This window comes from Porites lutea, chromosome 9, assembly GCF_958299795.1.
Source record: "Porites lutea chromosome 9, jaPorLute2.1, whole genome shotgun sequence".
NCBI lineage: Eukaryota > Metazoa > Cnidaria > Anthozoa > Scleractinia > Poritidae > Porites > Porites lutea.
The window spans coordinates 16,143,792-16,166,511 of NC_133209.1; the positions used below are offsets into that span (position 1 = coordinate 16,143,792).

The 22,720-nt window shown below is 38.4% G+C and overlaps 1 protein-coding gene across 3 annotated transcripts in view; it reads left to right on the forward strand.

Annotated features, from left to right (window-relative positions):
- Window positions 1-17,581, forward strand: part of LOC140948808 (uncharacterized) — a 34,371-nt gene extending 16,790 nt beyond the window's left edge. For 2 of the 3 annotated variants that reach the window (XM_073398080.1, XM_073398081.1), the window contains 15 exons: window positions 168-886; window positions 2,361-2,417; window positions 2,773-2,925; window positions 3,872-3,999; window positions 4,658-4,881; window positions 5,493-5,585; window positions 6,228-6,337; window positions 6,612-6,679; window positions 7,645-7,753; window positions 8,301-8,405; window positions 10,106-10,174; window positions 11,022-11,168; window positions 12,488-12,624; window positions 13,334-13,409; window positions 14,132-17,581. In XM_073398080.1, coding sequence (XP_073254181.1) covers window positions 168-886; window positions 2,361-2,417; window positions 2,773-2,925; window positions 3,872-3,999; window positions 4,658-4,881; window positions 5,493-5,585; window positions 6,228-6,337; window positions 6,612-6,679; window positions 7,645-7,753; window positions 8,301-8,405; window positions 10,106-10,174; window positions 11,022-11,168; window positions 12,488-12,624; window positions 13,334-13,409; window positions 14,132-14,176 — 2,240 coding nt within the window. In that variant the 3' untranslated portion in view covers window positions 14,177-17,581. Of the gene's footprint in view, window positions 1-167; window positions 887-2,360; window positions 2,418-2,772; window positions 2,926-3,871; window positions 4,000-4,657; window positions 4,882-5,492; window positions 5,586-6,227; window positions 6,338-6,611; window positions 6,680-7,644; window positions 7,754-8,300; window positions 8,406-10,105; window positions 10,175-11,021; window positions 11,169-12,487; window positions 12,625-13,333; window positions 13,410-14,131 lie in introns of those variants that run through there. The other variant, XR_012167092.1, reaches the window with a different exon arrangement.
- Window positions 17,582-22,720: the final 5,139 nt, after the last annotated feature.

The following is a 22,720-nucleotide window of genomic DNA, read 5'->3' on the forward strand; positions in this document are numbered from 1 at the left end:
TCAAAATCTCTGATAATTATAGATCAATTCATTCTTGCATTAATATTTAGATTTGGGGTTATTTTGTTGTAAAAAATTGGACATTAAGTTTAGCTATAAACATAGAGTAATTTTGTTTTTTCGTTATGAATTATTCATGTGTTTTTGCATGAAATTCTGCCCGGTAGAAATGCAGCCAGTCTATGCAGCAGTTCAGAAGAAACCAAAACATGAGCAGAACAGTTCTGTGGAATCCCTTGATCAGCTTCGAATACCTGCAACATCTGGTGATGATGACAACAGTGATGATGAGCTCCCTCCGCCTCTACCCTCACGGCTTCCCAATCTTGAGGATACTATGAAAAGAACTGAACCTTCAGAGAATGTCTCTCAGTTTGATAAAGCAAAACAACAACCTGAGGAGAAGTCCAAGAAGGGTGTTGGCTTGAAAATATTTAAAAAGAAGCATCGACGCCAGCTATCTGATGGAAATGTGGTTGACAAATTGAATAAAGACAGTGAGAAGTGTGGTCTTTCTCCTAAAGCTGGGGAGAAATTCAACCATCGCCGCTCAAAATCACAGGCAGATATAATGAGAATAGAGGGCAGTGTCGATTCCAGAATAACATTTTCAGAAGTTGACATTCCTTCGAACAAAGAGCAGAAGTCGTCTGATGAAAAACCACCCATCAAGCCTTATATGGAAGTTGACATAACAGAACCTCCCCTCACCCCTACATTTTTGAAAAAGAAGCACTCTTTGGGAGGGGAGAGTGATGATCAAAATGGACCTTGTGAATTACCTGAGGGGTGGAGGGAGGTTAAGGGTGATGATGGAACTTATTACTGGCACGTAGCATCGGGAACAACTCAGTGGACCCTTCCTCAAGTGGCAACAAGACCAAAGGTAAATATGTATAATCTGTGATTTTCTGTGAGCAGGAGTTTTCAATGAGTTCTATAGTCACTTAGTGGCTGCCAATTTGTCATGTATTTTTTTGCTTTTCCGCACTTTGGTCATCCCCCCAAATTTTGTATAACCATCATTTCTGGTAATATTCTTGTCAGTTTTTACATTTTCCCATGAGAAACTGCAAACAATGCTCTTGCATTTAAGGCAATAAGAAAGTGGCAAATAATGGAATAGGTGGCGCTGAGTAAAGGCGCACCATTTTCTGTGGGAAAACAACATCTAGCAGCTTGAAAAATGCAGTTATTGACAACCTTGGCAAAAAAAACAGTGATGATTATTGGTCATTAAAAAATGGAGTTTGTAAGTCTTGATGGACGTTGGAGCCTTTAGTGTTTTTTCTTTTTCCTACAATGTCATACATCTTGTGAACAAGTACAAGATGGTTGTTTGTAGGAGGTCCCAGTGAGGGCTGCAGTGGCACCAAAGTTCATGAAAAATTCAGCAAGAAAGGAAACCCAAGCCTTGCTTATTACATTTGTATAAAAGTAACAAGTGTCTACACCAATTTTAATTATCTTGCATTTTTTAGTTGTTTATGAGGCATTAATTTTGATAGGTAATTAAAAATTAGTGATGCCATTCAATTGAAACTGTTTTCCCGGCTAGAACAAAATGGTTAACAGTTAGGGATAAAAGAGGGAGGCCCCGGAAAATACAGGAGGAGCCAGAAAGCAACTAAAACATAATCTAGCTTGTGAAGAGACATTTGAACTGTTTTGCAAGGAATTCAGCAAGTGGGCAAGAGAGAGTGTAAAGGGCATCCCCAACCAGTGGTGCTAGTGGTCAATAAATTCACCATGCTTTTAGTAATAAATTATTTTTATATGCCTGCTCAACAGTCTGTAAAGAGAAAATAAATGGTCCATGAACATGTTAAAGTCTTGCTCTCTTCTGTCTGTTAAAAGTTCAGGAAAGCCAAGATAACTTATGCAAAGCTTTGTCAAGTTTTGGTTTAAAATATTGTAGAGTGAATGTTTTGCCCTTATGAATCCTTTTTGTCATAGACCAAGATGTGGCAGATGATTTGTCAACCACACTTTAAAATCTATGAACGAAATTCTTTGTTGTTACCATTCAAATGAAACCCTTTGGCAGAACTTTTGAATGAGACTATTGTTATTTTAGTATTTTACAAACAGAAATTTCAATCTTTTCTGATTTTTTTCCTTTGGCCGCCATTAAGAGTGAAAGTGTTAACCTTGTCTTAGATCTGTTGATCTTCTTTCTTGATTCTTGATTACCATCAGGAGAAATTGACGGTGATCACGGATTGTTTGCACATCAATGAGGGCATGCAGGGGGTTGCTTGCTGAAAAACAGAACAAAAATGAAGCAACTGCAGGATCACATTAATGTGATTATATCTCCTTTAAATGATTTCTTAAAATGCATATTCTCTTCCTTTTAGTTGCAGAAGAAAACGAGTGAAGAATCTAAATCTCCAGAGAGTCCAGAAAGGCAAAAGGTATACATGTAGTTTGCACTTACTACATGTTATTAAATTTTATCCTTGCGCTTATTAGACTGCAAAACAGTCCTCATTTTTGCGAATTCAAGTATGCGCGAATAGTCAAACAAAAGTTCTGGAGTAAGGCTGAAAATGGAGAGTGTCACTGACGCAGCAAGCACTTTGCGCCTTGAAAAACCAACTTTGAGTAGAAAACCGACTGTTTTGCAGTCTATTTGCTCATACATGTATGTATAACTTCACAATGCACTGTGCGTTCTTTATGTTTTTTTTTTTTCAATACAACTGTAAATGCTCGTCTGTGATGAATAAAAAGATAAGCCTTGACATTTCAGGATTCCCTTTTTTTTAGGTCCTCAGCTTTCCCGTTCATTCTATGGGTTGGATTGAGCTTGAGGAGAATCAGGTGGCACCACATAACATGAGTGAAACCATTGCCGAATGTATTTCAACACTGGCTCAAAAACGCAAAGACCTTTGGAATACAGCAGAGACTTGGGGCGAGGTATGCAATTATTAAATAGGGGGTCTTTAGATTGAGGACGCGACTGCTTTCGGAACACTGTGACAGAGCAAAAGCCTGAAACAAGAATGGTGCTGTAACTGCCGGAAACATAAGCTTTGGTCTTGAGTCGCGAGGTCTGTCCGACAAAGTTCAATATTTTGTATTTTGACTAAAATAAAAGATGGGATCGCTTAAAGAAGTCCAAAATATGGTGTTATTGTACCTGGAAGAACAAATTATTGAGGATGAGGAATTTCGTTTGTTGTACGAAGATTACCGCAAGGTCATGGAATCATATTGTTTTTGAACTGCAGTTCTCAAACTCATTAATAATTCATTAAGAAAATACAAAGGAAATTAATGTTTAATGAGTGTTTGGAAATCGGATGAAACACTGCTTAGTATTTGCATCCTTAATTTCTCCTTCAAAAATGATTTTGTTTGAGAAGAAATATCAAACATTCGACACAGTGTTTCATCACCAGATGAAACACCTCGAAGTTCGTCAAAAATACTCCGCTGCGCGTCGTATTTTCAACTCTCTTCTCGGTGTTTCATCTGGTGATGAAACACTGCATCTCATGTTTGATATATTACATAAAGATATGAAAATGAACGTGATCTTCTTCAACCTAAGTGGTTGAAAAAGAACCGGAAAAATTCAGGCTTGACCGGGAATCGAACCCTGACCTTTGTGATGACTGGACGCAATGCTCTATCCATTGATCTAATCAAGCCAACTAGAGGGTGAGCGAGGGTTCGATTACCGGTCAAGCCTGAATTTTTTCAGGTTTTTTTTCAACCACTTAGGCTACTCATTTTACTACCAAGAGCATGTTCACTTTTATATTCTTTAATTTTCTTTAGCTTTTAACTCCAAGGGTGTTATATTTGGCATGCCCACTACTGTCTCTAGTAACGTAGCTGTTTTTTGTTTCTTGTATAGGGAAAGGATATAAGGTTACTGTTGGAAGGAGAAGCTCTAAAACTTGTTGAACCAAGAACCAAGGTCCCTCTGCTAGTCCAACCAGTCTCTAAAATGAGGGTGTGGGGTGTTGGCAAGGAAGATCAAAGGTCAGTTACTCAAATACTTTGTATGTTGTGGTTCAATTTTATCCGTGGTTTGTTTTCCTCTGTTTCCTGGGTACTAATGCATTGCTATACCCAAAAATAAAGGAAAAATTAAATCGAAGATGAAGTTGAACTACAACATTAATGTTAGACTCGACTGCCAAAAATTGTCCCATGAAAAGCATCAACCTTAAACGATGAGACCTGATGGATTTGTGGGTTTAAGTTTATTAGCATTGTGAATTCAAAATCTCTTTGCAATAGCTTTTACTTTCATGAGGCACTCAAGCGAATAAATTCCAAAAGGTTTAAAAAGCTTACAGTTCTCATATCATTTTATGTCCTCTGACTGCATGCACAAAGCTCTTCTGGTCACAGCATCTCCTCTTCGAACCTTATGACAACAGCTTGACTTGATTAGGAGATATTGCTCTAAATATTCCTAGAATATAAAAATGACAATTTGAAAAAAGCGCTTATCTTCAGGATCACAAAATTAAAGTAAGTCAGCCGCGCAATTGTTTCTTCAGTAAAGATATTCCCTGGAAGCGCAAAGCACTTCTCAGCAAGTTAATGTATACCCGCGGTCTTACAGAATGAAAAATGGTGATCAGGACTATTTAGAACGAAAAATTCTAGTGTCATTTTGTGCTTATTTCAGGGACTTCGCATATGTTGCCCGAGATCCCTCAACTGGTAAACACAAGTGCCATATGTTTCGTTGCCACGGTAACATATCAGGTCGAGCGATAACCAATGCATTGCACGATATGTGCAGTAAAATACTAGAAGAAAAGAAGAAGGCTCAAGAAAGCAACCGGAAGACATCCTTACAAAAGCCATGGTCTGATATAATCAACACACCACCTCCATCATCAGCAAGAGGTATAAAAAAGTAAATAATTTCTCCCCCTTCCCACAAAAAGAGAAAGAAAGAAATGCAATTTTCAAAAATCTTAAAGAAATTATTAGGGGGAGCTCGCGCGCACCTAAGGGCATGTTTACATGACACTGGGGCGACTTTCGCGCTGGAGTGAGTTTACTACGGTTCCCTCTCGTGGCTCTACATTTGTTCACATGATACCACCACAAAATGTCATGCCGGCGTGAGTCACCCCGGCGTGAGTTCACCCCGGTTGTTTTACCGGGGCGAGAGTTTCACTCCGGTACGAAATCTCACAACGGTATCATGTAAACGCGAAATGACCACACGTTTCGGTGTGAAGTCGATCTTCCGGTAGACTGGAACGGGTAGCGCATGCGTAATGTTTGTGATTTTGAATCTTACGTGTATTTTATCAACATGAAGTGTACCTTCAAATAACAAGATATGAAATGACCCAGTCATAATGTAAACGCGATACGAAATAGCGAATGTTTGCTAACTCTATTTTTGACGTTCTCGTTGTTGTCGCCGTCGTGAAATCTTAAACTCCCGACATCCCAATAATGCAGTGTTGACTGAAACCTGTTAATTCACTTTTTCTGTGTTTCAGATAATGCCAGTTTCAATGAAAAACCTCACGTTGAACCAAAGAAGAGCTTTTCTGCAAAATATGTCGGAAGTATTGATGTTTCAAAACCAACAGGTTTGAAGTTACTTTAATACTTTTAAGAAGCTTTTAATAATGTAGGAAAATTAAATGGTAGTACGCGCGGTAATTGATGGTAGGTCTTATTTGAAAAATCACAGTTTTTCAAAAATACACGATAAATACACTGACGTAAACAGAAAAACATTCAATTTAAATAGGCATGACTTCAAATAGCGACCCCTTTTATTCGTTAAATGCCCCTGATTTTTAACAGTGGGGCTTGTGATGCCTCACTTTATTTCTAAATGAAAACTAACGAGAGAATATCCTCCCGATAACAACAACAGCAACAACAACGACAACAACTTAAATCAACACCTTTCAATATCGGTTACAAAGGTTGTGACCTGTGGGTGCCCTAGGTGCTAGTGACGCAAGTTGAGGCGGGCACAAGACTGTCGAAAATGAGTTTTATTTGCGTGAGAATAAAAAATGATTTTCATATCAATGGCTTCGCACTTAGCCTCGCTTTGAAACAGAGGCTTAGGGCACCTCAGAAATGGCTCATTACATTAACAAGCATCAAACGGAAATGAATTATTAGCCATAGAAGTAATCTATAGGCATTTATAGACATTCTTGAGACTTACAGAAAACATAAACGTAAAATGGTATATTAAATGTTCTTTATTTTAGGTGTGGACATTTTGAACAAAGCAATCAACAAATTAACTAGCAGAGGAGGTGTATGGCGGACAATTCTGATTGAGATCAGTGTTTCAAACATTAGAATCACGGACTGTACGGTATGATATACCTATATCCTTCAACTGTATGTTATAAGCTTTGGGTGAAACTATATACCACCACAGTCTTTTATTTTTTGAAGTCCTTTCTTCCTTTGTCAGCTTTGTCAATAAAAGATTTATTCTGAGTTCTCGGTTCTTTGTCTAGTATTTAGTTAAGTTTACGAAATTTACCATCTGGCACTACTGTGTAACTGATTTGCCATTAATAAAGGACAGCCTGCTCATCCCACTTTTTTGAAAGTCACTCTTGTTTTTCATTGTTCTGTTTCAGACGCAGGAGTTGATTTCAGAAGATCGAGTCAGATTTATGTCATTCTTTGGCGTTGGAAAAGATGAAAGGTACTCAAAGCCATTCTTTGATTATACTGAAAAGCCGTACCTTTAACAGTACAACAAATATTATTCAGCCCTGGAACATTTCGTATAGCGGCGGGAGAGAAGTACAGAAATCCTGGGTTATACAGTTAAGAATAGTCCATTTCCGAGTTGCTCCAAGCCTTTTTTTAAAAGCGAGGCAAAGTGCAAAACCATTGATATGAAAATCATTTTTTATTCTCATACCAAAAAAACTCATTTTCACAAGAAAGGTTTTGTACTTAGCCCCGTTTTGATGAGTGAGAGTTTTGGAACTCGGAAATGGCCAATATATTATGAAGGTTAGAGGTTTATTCACTTGGCCGTTGTCCCTTTCGACTCTATTAGCGTTTTGTGGGAGGTGTCTTTTCAACTAAATAACGTTCCACCCTTACCTTTTGCTTGAATATTTTGAAACAAGGGAGAAGAGATATCACGTAAGAGTAAACTAGCGTGTTCCAGGCGTTCGGCTGAAGGAGTGCGGCGCGGAGGAAGAGAGCTAGGAAAAAAATAAGGAGGAAAAGAGGGAGAGGGAGAGGGAGAGAGGAGGGAACCCTACCCCACCCCCCCCCCCCCGTTGTTTTTTTTTTTTCCTGCTCACTTCTCTTTGCGCTGGGACGTGCTTAGAGTAAACTGACCACTTGTTAACTTGTCACATCTTTATTTTATTTTTTTGTAATTTAATAGCTTTTATTATTTTTTTTTTCGCTTAAATAGTGGATACAAAACAAAGCCACTGCAAAAAGTTAACAAATTACTTTAAAAAGACTACAAAAACTTATCCAAACAAATTTCGTTGCACGCTATTTAGACTACAACCACAAAAGAAAAATACAAATTAACATAGAAACAGTCACATTGCCATCAACAAGAGAAAAGGAGAAAAAAAATACATATAACTTGGCACCACTTTACCACGTTAAGTAACGTTTTTTTTCCTTTTTATTTAGACTTTGCGGTTACATAGTAAGCACAGCTCCTGAAGTATTTGTTTGCCATGTTTTCCATTGTTCTCCGAACGCCGCATCGCTTACGAAAGCGTTAGCTGAAGCCTGCGAGGTAAGAGTGGTCACCGTTTGATTCAAAATATTTCTTCCTTTCTGATCCTCTGAAATTCTCCGGTAAATGTGTCTTAACAAGTTGCGCTAGCCAAAGATATATAACGAATACCAGTTTCTTGTGTGCTCTCCAAACTTTCCAAGTGCATCTGTTACTCGATAAACGCACAGCTAAGAGCTGAACCGTCTTTTATAGTATAGCTAACAAAAACGCTTGGTTTTTGATTGACTACAAACTTCTCGTAGCTCGCGGCACAGAAAAGTAAACGTTTCTTCTATTGGTTGGTACAAACACGCAACAATCGTCTAGTTTGAAAGAAAGTTCTTCCCTTCAAACTGACAGTGAAAATTTGCTAATTTGTTCTTTAAAGATCAATGTAAACTAAGCAGAAACAAAGGTAAATTACCCTTTTACCCTCGGACCCTATTCCGGAAGCTTCTTTGCTGGCTTTTGTCCACCGTTGAACCTGTTTTGACATTAATTTCTTAATCATAATATTGTTTGTTGTTTGAACTAAAATGAGTTTTTCTTCATTTTCATTTTTCAGCTACGTTTCCAGAAATGCATCGATGCTCATCCAGAAATTGTACAAAAAGTAACAGCTACAGAGCAAGAAAAGGCGAAAGAAAAAATTGATAAAGAGAAGGAAAAGGTAAGTTGAAGCAAGTGTGCAGTACACTTAAAAATATTTTTGGAAAATCATGAGATCAGTAATGATTTTCAACAGGGAACACCTATCGAACCAGTAATTGAAACGTAGTCTAGCCAGTGTTCAACAAAACCGCGTTCTAAGCCGTTTACACTTTGCCGAACGCTCTTAGTTACGTAAACACCATTTATCGTGAACAGTTTCACGAAAGCATCATAATATGGCGTGGACTAGCAAAGCATTTGTCTTCTTAAAATAACTCACTAAGGAAGATATTCAAAGACCGCGGTCTAAGTTAGACTTCGTTTGAGTAAGGGACCCATTGAGTTCATGGGTTTGTGTAATCAAATGGCGACGAGTGAAATAAGGGAATAATTTCACGCGCGTTTTGTCCAAATTGTAAAAGTTTCCCAAGCCTTTTTTACCTATCAATTTCTTGGGTGACAAATTACGCTCACAATCTTGGCTTCGTGACTTGTTTATCGTATCGAGAACTCCACGCACCGTAAACGGTTAGAACATAGTTTTTCTGAAATTGTCGACAAAACACCTGTTATAATTCTTCTTGATGTGCACTTTCGTGTGTTTAGGTATTCTAAAGCGTCGTTTAATGCCCTAATGTCATCTTTCATAACATTTAAAACCTTGACGCCACCTTGGCACTGAGACATACGGAACGTTGCCATAGCAATTTTGTAATTTCACTCGTGACGTTATCAATTTAACAATAAAATTTCGCGACAAAATTAAGACGAAATTTGTCACCCATGATATTAGATGCATAACAAAAGCTGCAGTTGGTGACAAAATTATTTGAGACACTTTGTCCTCGGTAATTTTTTTTGCGTTTTACCGACAATACCTTGTCATTTATATCAGTTTTGTGCCGCTGCTCAACGTACATGGAGGAAACAAGAAACAAGTGTTTATTGGTTGAAAAATAATGGGGAGGGGTCCATAATGTTTTGTTTTCTGTACCGTACGTCATTTGAGGACAGTGTCTCAAGAAATGCTGTCGCCAATGCAGTTGTCCTTTTCGTAAAGGTCGCTGCCATTTTTAAGACACTGATATACAAGTAAGCCATGACTGAATTTAAACATTACCATTAACAAAAGGAATCGGCGGGTACAGGTAATCGATCTCGCACAAAAAAGTGTAAATCTTTTGGTTCTTCTCGCTAGAGCAATATGTAAAAGGTTTTCTAAGGTTTCATTACGGTAAAGATGTACACAAGAAAAAACCCAGTGGAAAATAAGCCAACTGAGTGATGTTTTCTCCGAGAACCCGGTGAGGATATAGATTCCACTGGGTCTGTTACAGCGGGGTGTGTCATGCATTTCACCCGTTTCCACTGTCAGCTTTCATTATTTAAGATCTTAGGGCCTGTTTACGTGGGGGTGGGGTACTCCAGGTAGGTGAGGCAACATGTGGCGGGTCATCCAACCTATCGTGTAAACATTATCAAGTTAAACAGGCGGGCGGGTTACCTCACCTACCTGGGGTCCCCCACCTCCATGTAAACAGGCCCTTAGATTCTAACCGAAATTGATTTAATTTTCGTTTCCAGCTTTTATTTATAAATGAGACTACCATGAAATAGCATCAATCTTGAAATCGTCCATGCGATTGATTTTACTCGCTTTATCTCTGCATCTTCATTGCTGCTTTGCACCACTTTTTATATTATTTTATTTTACAACAGGCTGGTTTTATGACAAGTGTTCAAGGGTTCCTGGGAAAGCTTGGCCCAAAGAAAGGAGGAGGGAAAAAGGTCAGTCAGTGACAATTAAAGTTTTCTTAGAGCAGCAGAGCTAAGGGTATAGTGATTTGAAATTTGGCCATATAGCCTGTCAGCAAGGTCTGTGGTTGGAGGGGGAGGGGGTAAAAAGGGAGCCACCCCTACTCCCACCCCCTATTAGGGGGATTCCTCACAGGTTAAATAACTGTGCCTTATTTTCATAGTCAGATTTGAAAAAAAATCTTAAGGTACCGCTCAATATAAGTGACTAGATTGCGATCTTATGATTTCATGTTTGTTTCAATTTGCATTTTGACACAAGGAGTAAAAATACCAAAATTAATGATTTTGCTCTGTTTGGACTTTCCTTTACTTCAGTTGACATTATTAGGTCATCAATTAAGTAGAGAAGTGCCTTTCTTTCCTCTTAAAAATAATTATGGTTGGAAAGTGTGAAAAGTCGATATACAGAAGGTATTTCTCTGGCTATTCAACTTTTGGAGAAAACAGAAATAAAGTAGACAATTTACGTGACATTCTAAACAACAACGACAAGAATTTATTCAATTTAATAATTAAATTGATCAGTGTTGTGGTACATGCTATCACAATATTGTTTATATCTGAAAAAGAAGCAACACACCCTAGAAGCGCAAAAAAGGGGATCTTTCCAGCCCAGTTAATTTTAAAATTTTGTACCTGTGAATTAAATCCTAAGGTGCGATTATGTAATGAACCACTTCAGAGGTATTTTTGCAAACATCCGTATCTTGTTTTTTGGAATTTTTGTTGTATAACATGTGGAATCTTCGTTGATTTATGTTGTGGGGCACTTTTTGGAGTGACAGGATTAAATGTTTTTCTTTTCTTTTTTACGCAGGAAGAGAGCAGTACACAAGAAACCAAACCTTCAAGCAATATTCCAGTAATAACTTGCAAACCTTCACATACATTCATGGTCAAGTACTATGGTGCTCTGCCTGTGGCCGTGGGAACGGGAATAGAGACAGTAGAGGAAGCAGCTAAGGTGTGTGGACTTGTGAATTTCATTATTGTTCCTCCCCTTCAATACTGTAGAAGTGTATAGCCTGAGAAAACAGCCGACATTTCTCGACGTCACCAATGGTTTCCTTTGCGTAATGACGTCTGATGAACGAGCGCAGAAATGCCATGCTAATGACGTGTCACTACCCAAATCTGGGTAATGCTTCTCATTGGTTGACGCAAATTTCCCTCGCGACATGACCAATAGACCTATTGGCCTAACCCAATGTTGTACCCGATTCAAACCCTTTGGTAATAAAACGTTTTGTTTCAGGAATTTCCATATCATTTAAATGTGAATGCCACTCTATAATGCAAATACAATACACACAGAGAATCTTATCCCGGGCGATTTGAATTGGGTACAACATTAAATTAGCTGAATAGGTCTATCAGAAGCGACTACCCATATCTGGGTAAAAATACGTCGTCAGTATGGAATTTGTGGCGCTCGTTTCTCAGACGTCATTTAGCGGGGAAGGCCAGTGGTGGCGTCGCTGTTTTCTCAGGCTAGCAGATATATTGCTAGACCTTGTATAGGTTAAGGAGATGTTACTTTACTTCAAATAATCCTGTAAATACGAGTTAAAGCCGGTTGTAAAAACAAAACAAAGAACGTCTTCATGCTTGTGTCGTTCACCTTATGTATTCGCTAACTGCCTGTGATTTTTTCAAGCAAAACAATCTCGTTACCAGAGGCTGCAATCCTTTTGGTCAGCACCAAGCAAAACGCAAAAAATCAACAATGCGCACACAGACACACGATCCTCTTTTTCAAACTTCAATTATGTTTTAGTTTACTGATGTAGGCAGACCATAATAAATGAATTCCAGCTTCCCAAGGCACGCGTAGCTATATAAAAGGTACGGTAAAATGGCCAGCAAAAAACTTGCAACTTGTTTTGCAACTTTGCTGCAGAACGAGTTAAAAAGGAATGTCGCGCGTTTTACCACCCACTAAGGAAACCTGTCTTGCAACAAATCAGCTTGTTGCAGGTTGCAAAACGTTGTTGTAGAAAGTAGAGAGTAGTTCTACTTTTTGCAACAAAATCTGTAGATGTTGCGCGATTTACCGGCCCAAGGCGAACTTGTTTTGCAGCAAATGCCGTAACTCTTTTGTATAGCGTCACTCCCGCGTAATTTTTTTCCAATCAAAAGTCAGTATTCACGCATCTTGCAAAAGTCCGATTTGTTGCAAGACAGGTTTGAACGTGAGTGGTAAAACGCGCACCATGACCTTAGCTTTTAAGGTATTTTAAAATCACTTTAAAGTAAATTTGCATTTTTTTTTTGTTACTGAAGCATTTGGCTGGAGGCACTCTACTTATTTGTCAGCTGGATGTCGCACTGAATGGAGTGACGCTTTATGATAGTCAAAGAAGCGCTTTGTCAAAGAGAAACTTGGATGCTGATACAATATCATACTGCGGTCTTACAAGGTTCGTGTGACAGCTTAAAAGGCTCTATACCTAATGCTCACGCCGACCAACAGGGGATTGTAGTGCTTTACTTTCCACTGGAATAGTTGAGCGTACGATTTACGCAGGCGCGTGGAGAGGCGCGCGCGGTGATTTTTACACGCTCGTGTATTTCGTGCGCAATTGTATCCCTTAGGAAGGTGAGAAACTACTCGTATTCTGCCCGACCAACAGTCTGAGTCATAACTTCGCCACCGTGAATGTAGAATTTGATGGTGGGAGTTACCTATTTTCGTTACGTTTGATTAGGACTTCCAAATTAGTTTTCGTCAATCATAATTAATAGTATTTTTCGATTATGATAGGCGAATTGTTGATCTAGTTTTACCAGTTATTATCGTAGACCAAATTTAATAGCAATTTTTTAAAGCACTACGGAACCTTTTCGAAATTGTACCATAGAAATGGTAATTTATAATGGGATTTATTGTTATAGTCGTTGTTTTGTTATTATTATTATTATTATTACTATCATTATTATTTTTATTATTTTTTCCTTCAACAAGCATTCATTCCAAATTTCAATGTCCTGTATGAAAATCATGGTTTCTGCTGCCTTTTGACTTTTTTGGTTGAGGTTGCTTTTTTCTTAAAAACGTAGTTCTTTTCCTTCTTCCTTTCAGTTTGCAACGTGTGATATTTTTGGTATTTTTCTTTCTGTTCCTTACAGTAACAGAAGCCATTTTGGACTGATACAGAGTATGGGAGGCGGAAAATACATATGTCACGTGTTTGCAGAGTATAAGGTCAGTGCTAGGAGTCATACAATTTGATGTAGCTTTTCATTTTATTTCTTTAATCATGGCTCTCACTTGAATGTAATTGCTGTTGTATGCAGTTACTTAGCCGAGGGTTCGTGTATGACAAACTAATTATCCTTTAATTGGGGTTTCCACTTTGAGAATTTGAAATACAGTTTACAGTGTATTACAGTATGTGTACTGCCATTTGGAGCGGTGTACCTGGGTTTGAATCCCAGATCAGCACTTAAGGTGTAAACGTAACTGAGGAGAACGTGCTGCCTTAGCTCTGACATGTGCAAATAGTTCGACTTTCTCGTCTTCTCGGATGACGATGAAACACCATAGACATAGAGGCATTCGTCCTGTAACCCATTATTTACACATTGTAAACTAAGCCACAAGCAGTGTTTTATTTTCCGTTTTCCTTTTTTTCTGTTTTTTTTTTAATGTTCCCAAGGGAATGGATGTTGGAACATTTACATTCAGCAGGTACTTGTTTAGGTTCTCGCTGCCTTAAGAAAAGAAAAAACAGCAACAACCAAGACGAGTCATTTTTAGCTTAAATCCCCACTTCGTTATACGAAAGTGTAAATTTCGACTATGCCAAAAGAGAGAATGAAAAATATACACCATCTGATAACTTCAGGAAGTTAAACTGTTGTATACAAACGAAATCTGCAATGTGACTCAAAAATTATTTTAATACAAATATTTTAATGTTGCAGACAAAAGCTGGTCCTATTGTTGCTGCCATTCATGAGACTCTCTGAAGATAAAATCGCATTAAAATGGATCATGGTATTTGTAGGATCAATTGTTTAGAGGTGACTCGAGCGAGGGGAGCTATGGACTCAGACTTTGTAAATAGAGTTCTAATACAGAGTTTATGAAAATCCGAGAAAGACACATTAATATAAGTAAGACAATGAAATTTATCTCATGTGATAACTGCTACAGCTATTTACTCGCTTCTAGAATAACAATATTGTCAGGGAATGGAAAGATTGATTAGCTGTTATTGTGTTTGCTGTAATTCTGCGTGTAAGGTTTTAGATCAATATAGGCAAACTCAAGTTGTCTCAGGTTTTGAGTACTGCATTAGGTATAAAGCCATTTATTTTAGGTTAACGACTGCATAGCTGGTGACAGGTTATATACGGAGCGTGTGTTTCGATGGCCCCTTGTTATGTTTACGGCAATTAACCTGCAGTATGGTAATTGAACAATGAAAGGCGATAAATTGTTTCGATGATGTGAGAAGGTCCTTGGAAAGGCAAAATATAATTACATTGTTGACATTTTTCCTCACATTAATGATATTGATTTTATACATTTTTTATGGTTTTATACTTCTTTTCATGTAAGTGCAATATTTTTGTAGAGCGTTGCATTGATGATCAGGAACAATTCACGCTGGATGTGATTAGAATGGGTTGAAATTTTTCAATTACTTAGCAAGTGAACGAATGGATTTTTGAACGTATGAGCCAAGGATCGAATAAATGAGTGAGTGAGTGAACAAATGAATAAAGGGATGAATGAAAGAACGGATAGACTAACAAAAGAACAAACTAACGAATGAATGAACGAAAGACCGAATGAATGAATGAATGAACGAATGAGAGAGAAATGAATGAATCAATCAATCAATTAAAGGGAATGACTGACAAACAAATACGTGGAAGGAAAAGTTAAGGAAGATAAAAGCGAGCTGACAAATTTTGTGTGAGAATTAAACGAAGCGCAATGTAATGGCAATTGGTGTAAACTTATAATGTGCCCATTTTATGTGAAGTTGAGGGGAAAAAACTAGTATGTTGAGCAGAAGTTGTAGAAATATCATTTGGATACAGGTAGATATTGCCAAACTAGTGAGAAGTGCAAAAATGCTTAGGTTTTTCAATTATTGTCTTTTTAAATAGTTATTTGTTCTTGGCTTGCTTACAGCGCGACGCCGCTGATACAAGTATGTGAGTGAAACTGTACTGAAAAGCGAAATGAAAGGGATATTTTGTACTAGGGTTGAATTCCAATTGAAAATAAGTCGACAGTTGCTCAAAACTTGAATAACTCTATCCTTTGGATAAACCTTTATACAGTAGATAACGCAGTTTGTTTCCCTGTTACATATATGCTGTGTAGCGATTTATCTGGTGGATAACGCTGTTCAGCGATTAAACAACCAAAGCCTGATAAATTAATTGGGTTTAAGAATTGAGTGCGTTAACCATTTTACTCCGAGAGATTCAAATTTTATGTTGTAAAATTCTGAAAAACGGGTAGCACCGAGTGAAAATACTGCTGAAGAGGTTTTATTTGATTGGTAACTCCACAGGATTGTATTCACAGAGTCAAAAGTTAAAACTACATTCTAACATTGTAACATTGTAGGAAATCCTCCAAGGTTAGAGCTACATATTAAGTAGAAAATACCACGTGAACATACTGCTGAAAAGGTTTCATTTGAATGTTACCACCATAAGATTTCATCCGAAGACTCAAAAGTTAGAACGAACTGTAGGAGTAAAATGGTTAAATACTCGAGTTCTAAGGGCGTTGTTAATTCCGAATGTCCAATCCAGCTGATACAATCATTAAATGCAACATTCCGAAATGTTGTCTTCACGTTAAATTGACTCTGTCCAAGCGCTAACTATAGTTTGATGATGTAGAGGGCGACTATGATGATTGTGCGGTTTTGATTGACTATTTTCCCATTGAAAGTTCAATTAGCAATTCTTGCTTGTTTGAAGTGAAATTAGAGGAAATTAGACTGAACGTTTTTCTTTTATTGAGCTAATCTATTTTGTTTAATACATGCTAAAACTCGACTATCTGAACAAATAAGCCAGCTGGAAAAGAGTTTCTTATATATTGGTAAAAAGAGTAACCTAATATATTACAGATAAAACTAAAATAGTGAGACATTATTCAAATTATTTCTCGATATTGTTTTAATGCATTCAAAGTGCATTGTTATTTTTCTAATTTATAGTTGAGCAATAAAAATTACCCAGTCAGATTAAAAGTTTCGGGTGTAGATTATTTTTCATAAATTTTGTTATTGTAAGAAAGTTTCGTTAGAAAAACATATTATCAGTTATAAATAGGGTTAATTTATTTTATAATTAGGGTTAATTTGTCTTCGTGGTGAATTGATGATAGGGCGACTTTTATGCACAAGATTTTCACCTTAGCGTAACTTATTCTCTGGCTAAAGTTAGAAGAATAAGCCTTGCATAAAACCAGAAATAACGAAATTCACGCAGTGGCATGTGTTCCGAAGTGATAAAAGGATTCGTGGGACATTTCCCACGAAATTGATAAAATCAGACGAATAAAACAAGGGCGAGTTATCTTTCTTGCACGTAAACCCTGGTCCAACGAGGCAATTCCATATGCAACATAATTTTCCTCCATCTTTACGAATGGGTCGTTTGTCTTGACGCACCATAACTTTCATGAACGTTATACTTTAAGTTCATTTCAAGCAAAATTTAATTCATTTATCGTCTTGCGGTGCAAGCAGAGTGGAATTATCTAGAGAAATTTGAGGTCTTTCAGTAACGTCATGTCCTGTGAGTAATCCTTTTTTTTATCGGTGTATGTTTTGCGAAATCTAGCCTAACCTTAACTTTCCTTTCGAGCAGCTGAGCAGCTGCTGGACTCGCAAAGAACAAATTTCTTACTGCAAAATTTTGTCAATAGTCGCCCTATCATTGATATTATTGTATTATGTAAGAAATGATATATTTTTTTAAGTTCCAAGATTTGTTTAGTGCCACGCTGGTCACGTGCACATTGCATTATGAACAATCGGTTGAACGATGTTTTACTGTTGAGATGTAGATTTTTTTGACAAAATAATCACCGAATTGTGAGCAGAAATAGAATGTGTATCTCTGCAACTAGCATTTCCTCTTGTAACTTTGTGCAACGTTGAGAAAAAAAGTTGCATACGTGCTTGTTACATACTGCAGCAGCTAGCATAAGGTTGCATAAAGAGAGCTGTCTGAAAGTTGTTGCCGGTGCATTTAACACTGACGTATCAAAGAGCAAGGGGAAATGCTTGTGTAGAGGAACTTTAATAATCACCTGTACAGCGCTGATATTAACAATAGTTGAAGAAATTAGAGATTTATTGTAATAAACCTTGTCAAGAGGGTTATACAGCATTTAATTTAGATCGTTTTTTATGTCTTTTGCTCTGCATTACTTTGAGACCCCCCTCAAAATAGCCAGCTAACCTCGTGAACTTTCCACGCCTAATGATACTCTCATATAATACATGACTCGCGGCTTTTTATTGAAGCGTGGCCCAAACAGAGTAATCGAGATGGCTTGATTTGATTCAAAGTTGCAAAAGGCAAGTTCACAAGCAATACGTGCGAACGTAAACAAACTAAGTAAACAAGCCAAGCGACGCGATTGTCTACCGCGCGATGTGTCACGACACAACATTTATCCTCGTTACGTTAGTCCCACGGATAACGCACAAACGAATTGCTAGTAGAAAACAAAAGTATTGAAAAAACAAGGTACAGTGTTTTTTCCTTTGAACCATAGCTACCGGTCATTGCCCTTTGCACGGGTTTGGCTTCTTGCCAAGAGTTTGGCAATATTTTTGCCCTCAGTTGCTGAGAGCCAAAGAAGATGTCATGCAAAATTCCGTGATCGTGCCTAAGGAGGTGTCTTAAAATCTTATTGAGCAAAATGATCCTGTAAACAAGTTGCGTTCTTTCACGTTCGAACCATAAAAGGGACAGAGTCCAGCATCTTCACGTGCAAACTGCGTGCGTGACAGTTATTTTTAAAACCCTTTGGTTAATTAGATTTAGTCGTATTCTCTCATGCACGAACCACAAAAGCGGCAAATTCCAAAGCTTTCACGTGCAAACTGCATGACAATACAACTCACAGTAAAGGCCTGATCACTTAAGCCGGGCTGGCTAGCTCTGCCGAGATGATTTTTATCCCGGTAAAGCGCGTTTTCACTGACGTGACCAGCATCTATTCAAATTTATGAGAACAAAAGAAAGCGTTTACATAAGAAAAGAGTTAAATTCCCACAGGATTTGTTTGGAACACCAATATTGCCGACGTGACGTCATGTGAAAACGCTCTATAACATGAAAAGGGCCAGCCCGGAGCCGCCATTTTTATTTAGAGATTGGAAGCAATGTGCATGAGCAGTGTGTTACCCGCTGTCCTGTTTCTCGCTTGGTTCATTCACCAGGCCGCCCGGCATCCGTAATTACTTGGAAAATTTCCACCCGGGATCCCGGCATCACAATACTGGGATCTCAGCTAACCGGTCTGGCTGACTGGTACGGTTGTCATATAATCGCAAAGTTGATTTTGACATTTACGCGTGCCCCGGGGCCCCAGGGTCGGGAATTTGACATGGCCGCCATCTTGGAAGACCGAGAGAAACTGGAAATGATTGACCTGCCATTCAGCCAATACCCACCTCTGCTTTTCTTTAAAGCATCAACACAACATGAGCGAAAGAAAGGTAGGGAAATCTGTTTTATTTTTTGGTATATATGAACCATCAGTTCTTTCATTGTATGATTGAATGTTTACAAATAGAAGAGTCTTCGTTCCTTTTGTTTCTCTTGGATTACTTTTTGTGCTTGTTTTCATGTTCATGAATGTTCTGCGTGATGCTTTATTGCATTCAAAAGCTAATTATTGTGCATGTTTTCTTTGCTCAGTTTGAGGATCCTGATAATGCCCAAGAACAAGTCCTGTGGATACAGTGTGACACATATGACATGTGGTATCAACAAGTTTGTGTTTGAGCAACGATCTTGGCCACCATTATTATGCCCTGCAGAGGATGACATTTTCTGGCACTGCCTCTCTTGTGTTGCGGTGAACGCTATGTGACGTTGGAAAAGACATATCCTTTCCAACCTGTTAATTATTACGTCCTGACTCTGATAGAAAAAGTTAACCTAGAGGCGGAAAATTGACATTCAGTAGGTGCCTGGGGGTGGGGAATTTGACTCTGACTTCGATGAAAATGTCAAACACCAGTGACAGCTATTTATATGACACCTTAGCGTCTACGAACTGAAGGGTACAAAATGCAAACTTGTGTCACAAATTTCAATTCGGTCATTTTAATTTAAGGTGCACGGTGAACTTCCATTTCGCTTCATGAAGTAGTCTAGAGAGGAAAAAAATCGAATGAGAGGTGGGTAAAGATACACGGATATGGAAGTTTGCAAGAGGGTAAACACAAATGAATAAAACATAATGCGCGCGGAGGTGCGAATCTATTTAGTTCAGCTTACCTCAAGCTTAAGTGTTCTACATCTCGTCGAGAAATAAATTCATCTTTGTAAAAACAACAAAACTTCCGCTTTCTCCTTTTATGCCCAGCTGTACTCCAATTTCTAGCGTCACAATTATTCCGATCTCCTCCTGATCCGGCCTGTCAACGAAAACAACTACGCCTGGCCCAAATTTCCAAATGGCGACTCGGCATGTTGAGGACGGCAGCAAACCATGTTGAAGAGCATTTTGACGATCACTCCGATGATAAAATACAGTAAATTTGAAATATATATTTAATAAAGAAAAAATCAGATTTTTAACGAAGAAATTGACGAGATTTCTTCGGGTAAAAGACAAATTTCCTAACATCTCAAGTGTCACATGTAAGATGGGGTCACAACAAGGTCGCGCGTTTGTAGCACGTTTTCCGCTCTAACTTTTGATTGGCGCATAGAACAATGCTGAAACTTGGCGGTGAGGTATAAGACAGGGGAATGGGGCAAATACAGCTAGAAAAGTTGTTTTTGTCACGTTTGTCACTGTTTTTTCGGCGACTTTTGGATTTCGGCCAATCAGAACGCTTGATTTAATCGAAATTAATGATTAAAAGTAAGCACCTTTTAATTGCTTTTGCCGTTCGCCTGCCTACCTCTTGCACGGACCATTACTTAATTTCTACGAGAAACCAGTTTCACTGATCATAGTTATTAAAGTGGAATAGTTATGAAACCCGTTAAACTCTTTTGTTATATGTTTTTGTTAGCTTTTTTGGACCTGACCGTGCACAACGTTCAATAGCATTCCTATCATTTTGAAATTGCTGACCAATACAAACATCGGATTAATTTTTTCAGTCACAATTTGTGAACAAAAAGCAAAGGCTTGTGCACGGTCAGCTTCCAACATAACCTACAGCACCTCTTGTTGCAGCGACAAAATTATGTTGCGGAGACAAAGATTTTCACAAAAATTCTCCGGTACACACGAAGCGATTTGTCGCTGCGACGTGTCGCCTCACCTTGTTGCTGCAACTAGTCGCCCGACCTGTACACACAGAGTGATCTGTCGCCGCGACGTGTTGCAGCAACTTGTCGCCTAGTGTGTACCGACCTTTAAAGTCCCTATTTTGTCATCAAGAACGCGTTTTCTTGCCAAACGTCTAGCTTAGCGTATTGCATCTCCTGTCGCTGTCCCCCTGCCACCTACATCGACGAAACAGGGCGTACACTGAGACAACGTTTTGGCCAGCACCTTCGAAGCATTGAGAAGAAATTACCAGATTTCCTTGTCACAGAACATATTAACACGGCTGGTCACTCAATCAACGACGCTCTAGTTTTCGGAATTATGCTTTGCGACGAAACGCGTCATGGAAGCTCCTGGAAATGCCCCTGATTTTTCAGCTTGGCACCAGTCCTCCGTCGTGGCTTAAACTACGACTTCCATTTCCTCTATGTCACACGCAGAGCCGCGCCGCACTACAAAGTCTATTTGAGTGTTTATTTTTTCCTTCATGGCGTATGCCAACCTTGCAACGATTCTAACGTATTTGCAACACTACTTATTAAGGGCCAGGCCCGAAACGTTTGGAAAGGAACTCATACTACAACGCGGAACTTTTGTTTTATCTTTGTTTTTCCGTTATTTGTTAAATTTGAATCACACTGTCAAGCCAATAGTTACTTTTGCTCTTGTTCTACTTATATAGAATGGCAATCAATCATTCGGTCGGTTGACAGTTATTACAAACCTTAACATCTTTTTAAAAATATTTTGGGGGAGGTTTCTTCTTTCCATGGGTGAAATTGACCAATTGAGCTATGACAAACTTTTTTTATGGTTTTAATGCGATAGCTTTGAAACTTGCAATGAACAACAGACATCATTGGGCTGTAATTACCCTGCTAGCAGAGTCGCTTCGATCTTTCCTAGATAAGTCGGGAAAGAGGAAGCGACTCTGCCGATATCTTCAAGTTTCTTTGATCTGCCGATCATCCAGGTTTTTGGATGAGTCAGACACGTTTTATACTGGATAAACCAGTTTTATCTGTGCACGCACGCATATTCTGGAATTTTGCTGACTCTTTCTGCGCCCACGCTCCATAGAAAAACAAATGGCTGCCGCTTCAATTTCATGCGGGAATTTTGAGAAATTTATAGATTGAACGTTCAGTTTTAGAAAATTGGAAAACGTACCCAGGTTCGAGATGGATTTTGTTTTGGATTTAACCATGTACTTAGCCGATTTTGCTGCGTGAACGGATTTACAATCCAGTAAGTGTTACGCGAAGTTTTTGGAAGGATAAACAAATGGGTTTTGAATTAAAATAATAAAATTTTTGAGAAACTATATCTATGCTTATTCTTCTGTGTTTGCGATAACATTAATTCAAAATAAGATCATGAGGCTACAGAATCCATTTTGCATTTAAATGATCGATGCTTTTACAGCTGTTTGTGGATAACACCCAACTTGCGATGCCAAAAACGTCTTTGGATTTTGTGTTTTTCTACGACGTCAATCAAAATCTGAAGAAGCGGCGCTTTCTTTGCTTTCTCGCCATTTATTCATCTTAGCGAACCTCTTAGGAAACAAAAGGTTGTCGTTCGTGATTTGTAATTGGTGGATTTCGATCCGTTTTGTGTGTTTCTGTGTTTCAAGGTTAGATGCTTTGTTTTTGAAAAGCACCGTAAGTTTTAGCTCTAAGAGTTTTTTATCTTCTTTACACTGAAACATGGCAAGTTTAGATTCCAAAGGTGAAATTGTTCCTATAGAGCTTCCTAATCCAGAGGAAACACAGCTACGGAAGGGTGAAAACGAACCGGTACGTTCCCGCTAACATTTACATTTGCTGACAAACACAGTGGATGCTACGGTAACGGTTTGATTGACGTCGAAGAAAAATTTGAATTTAGAGCATGCTCAATATGAATTGTTGAGGATGTCGGCAGAGGTTCGAATTCCTTCCTCTTCCCGACTTATCAAGGAAGATCAAAGGAGACTCTGTTCGCAGGGTAGGCAGTAATTT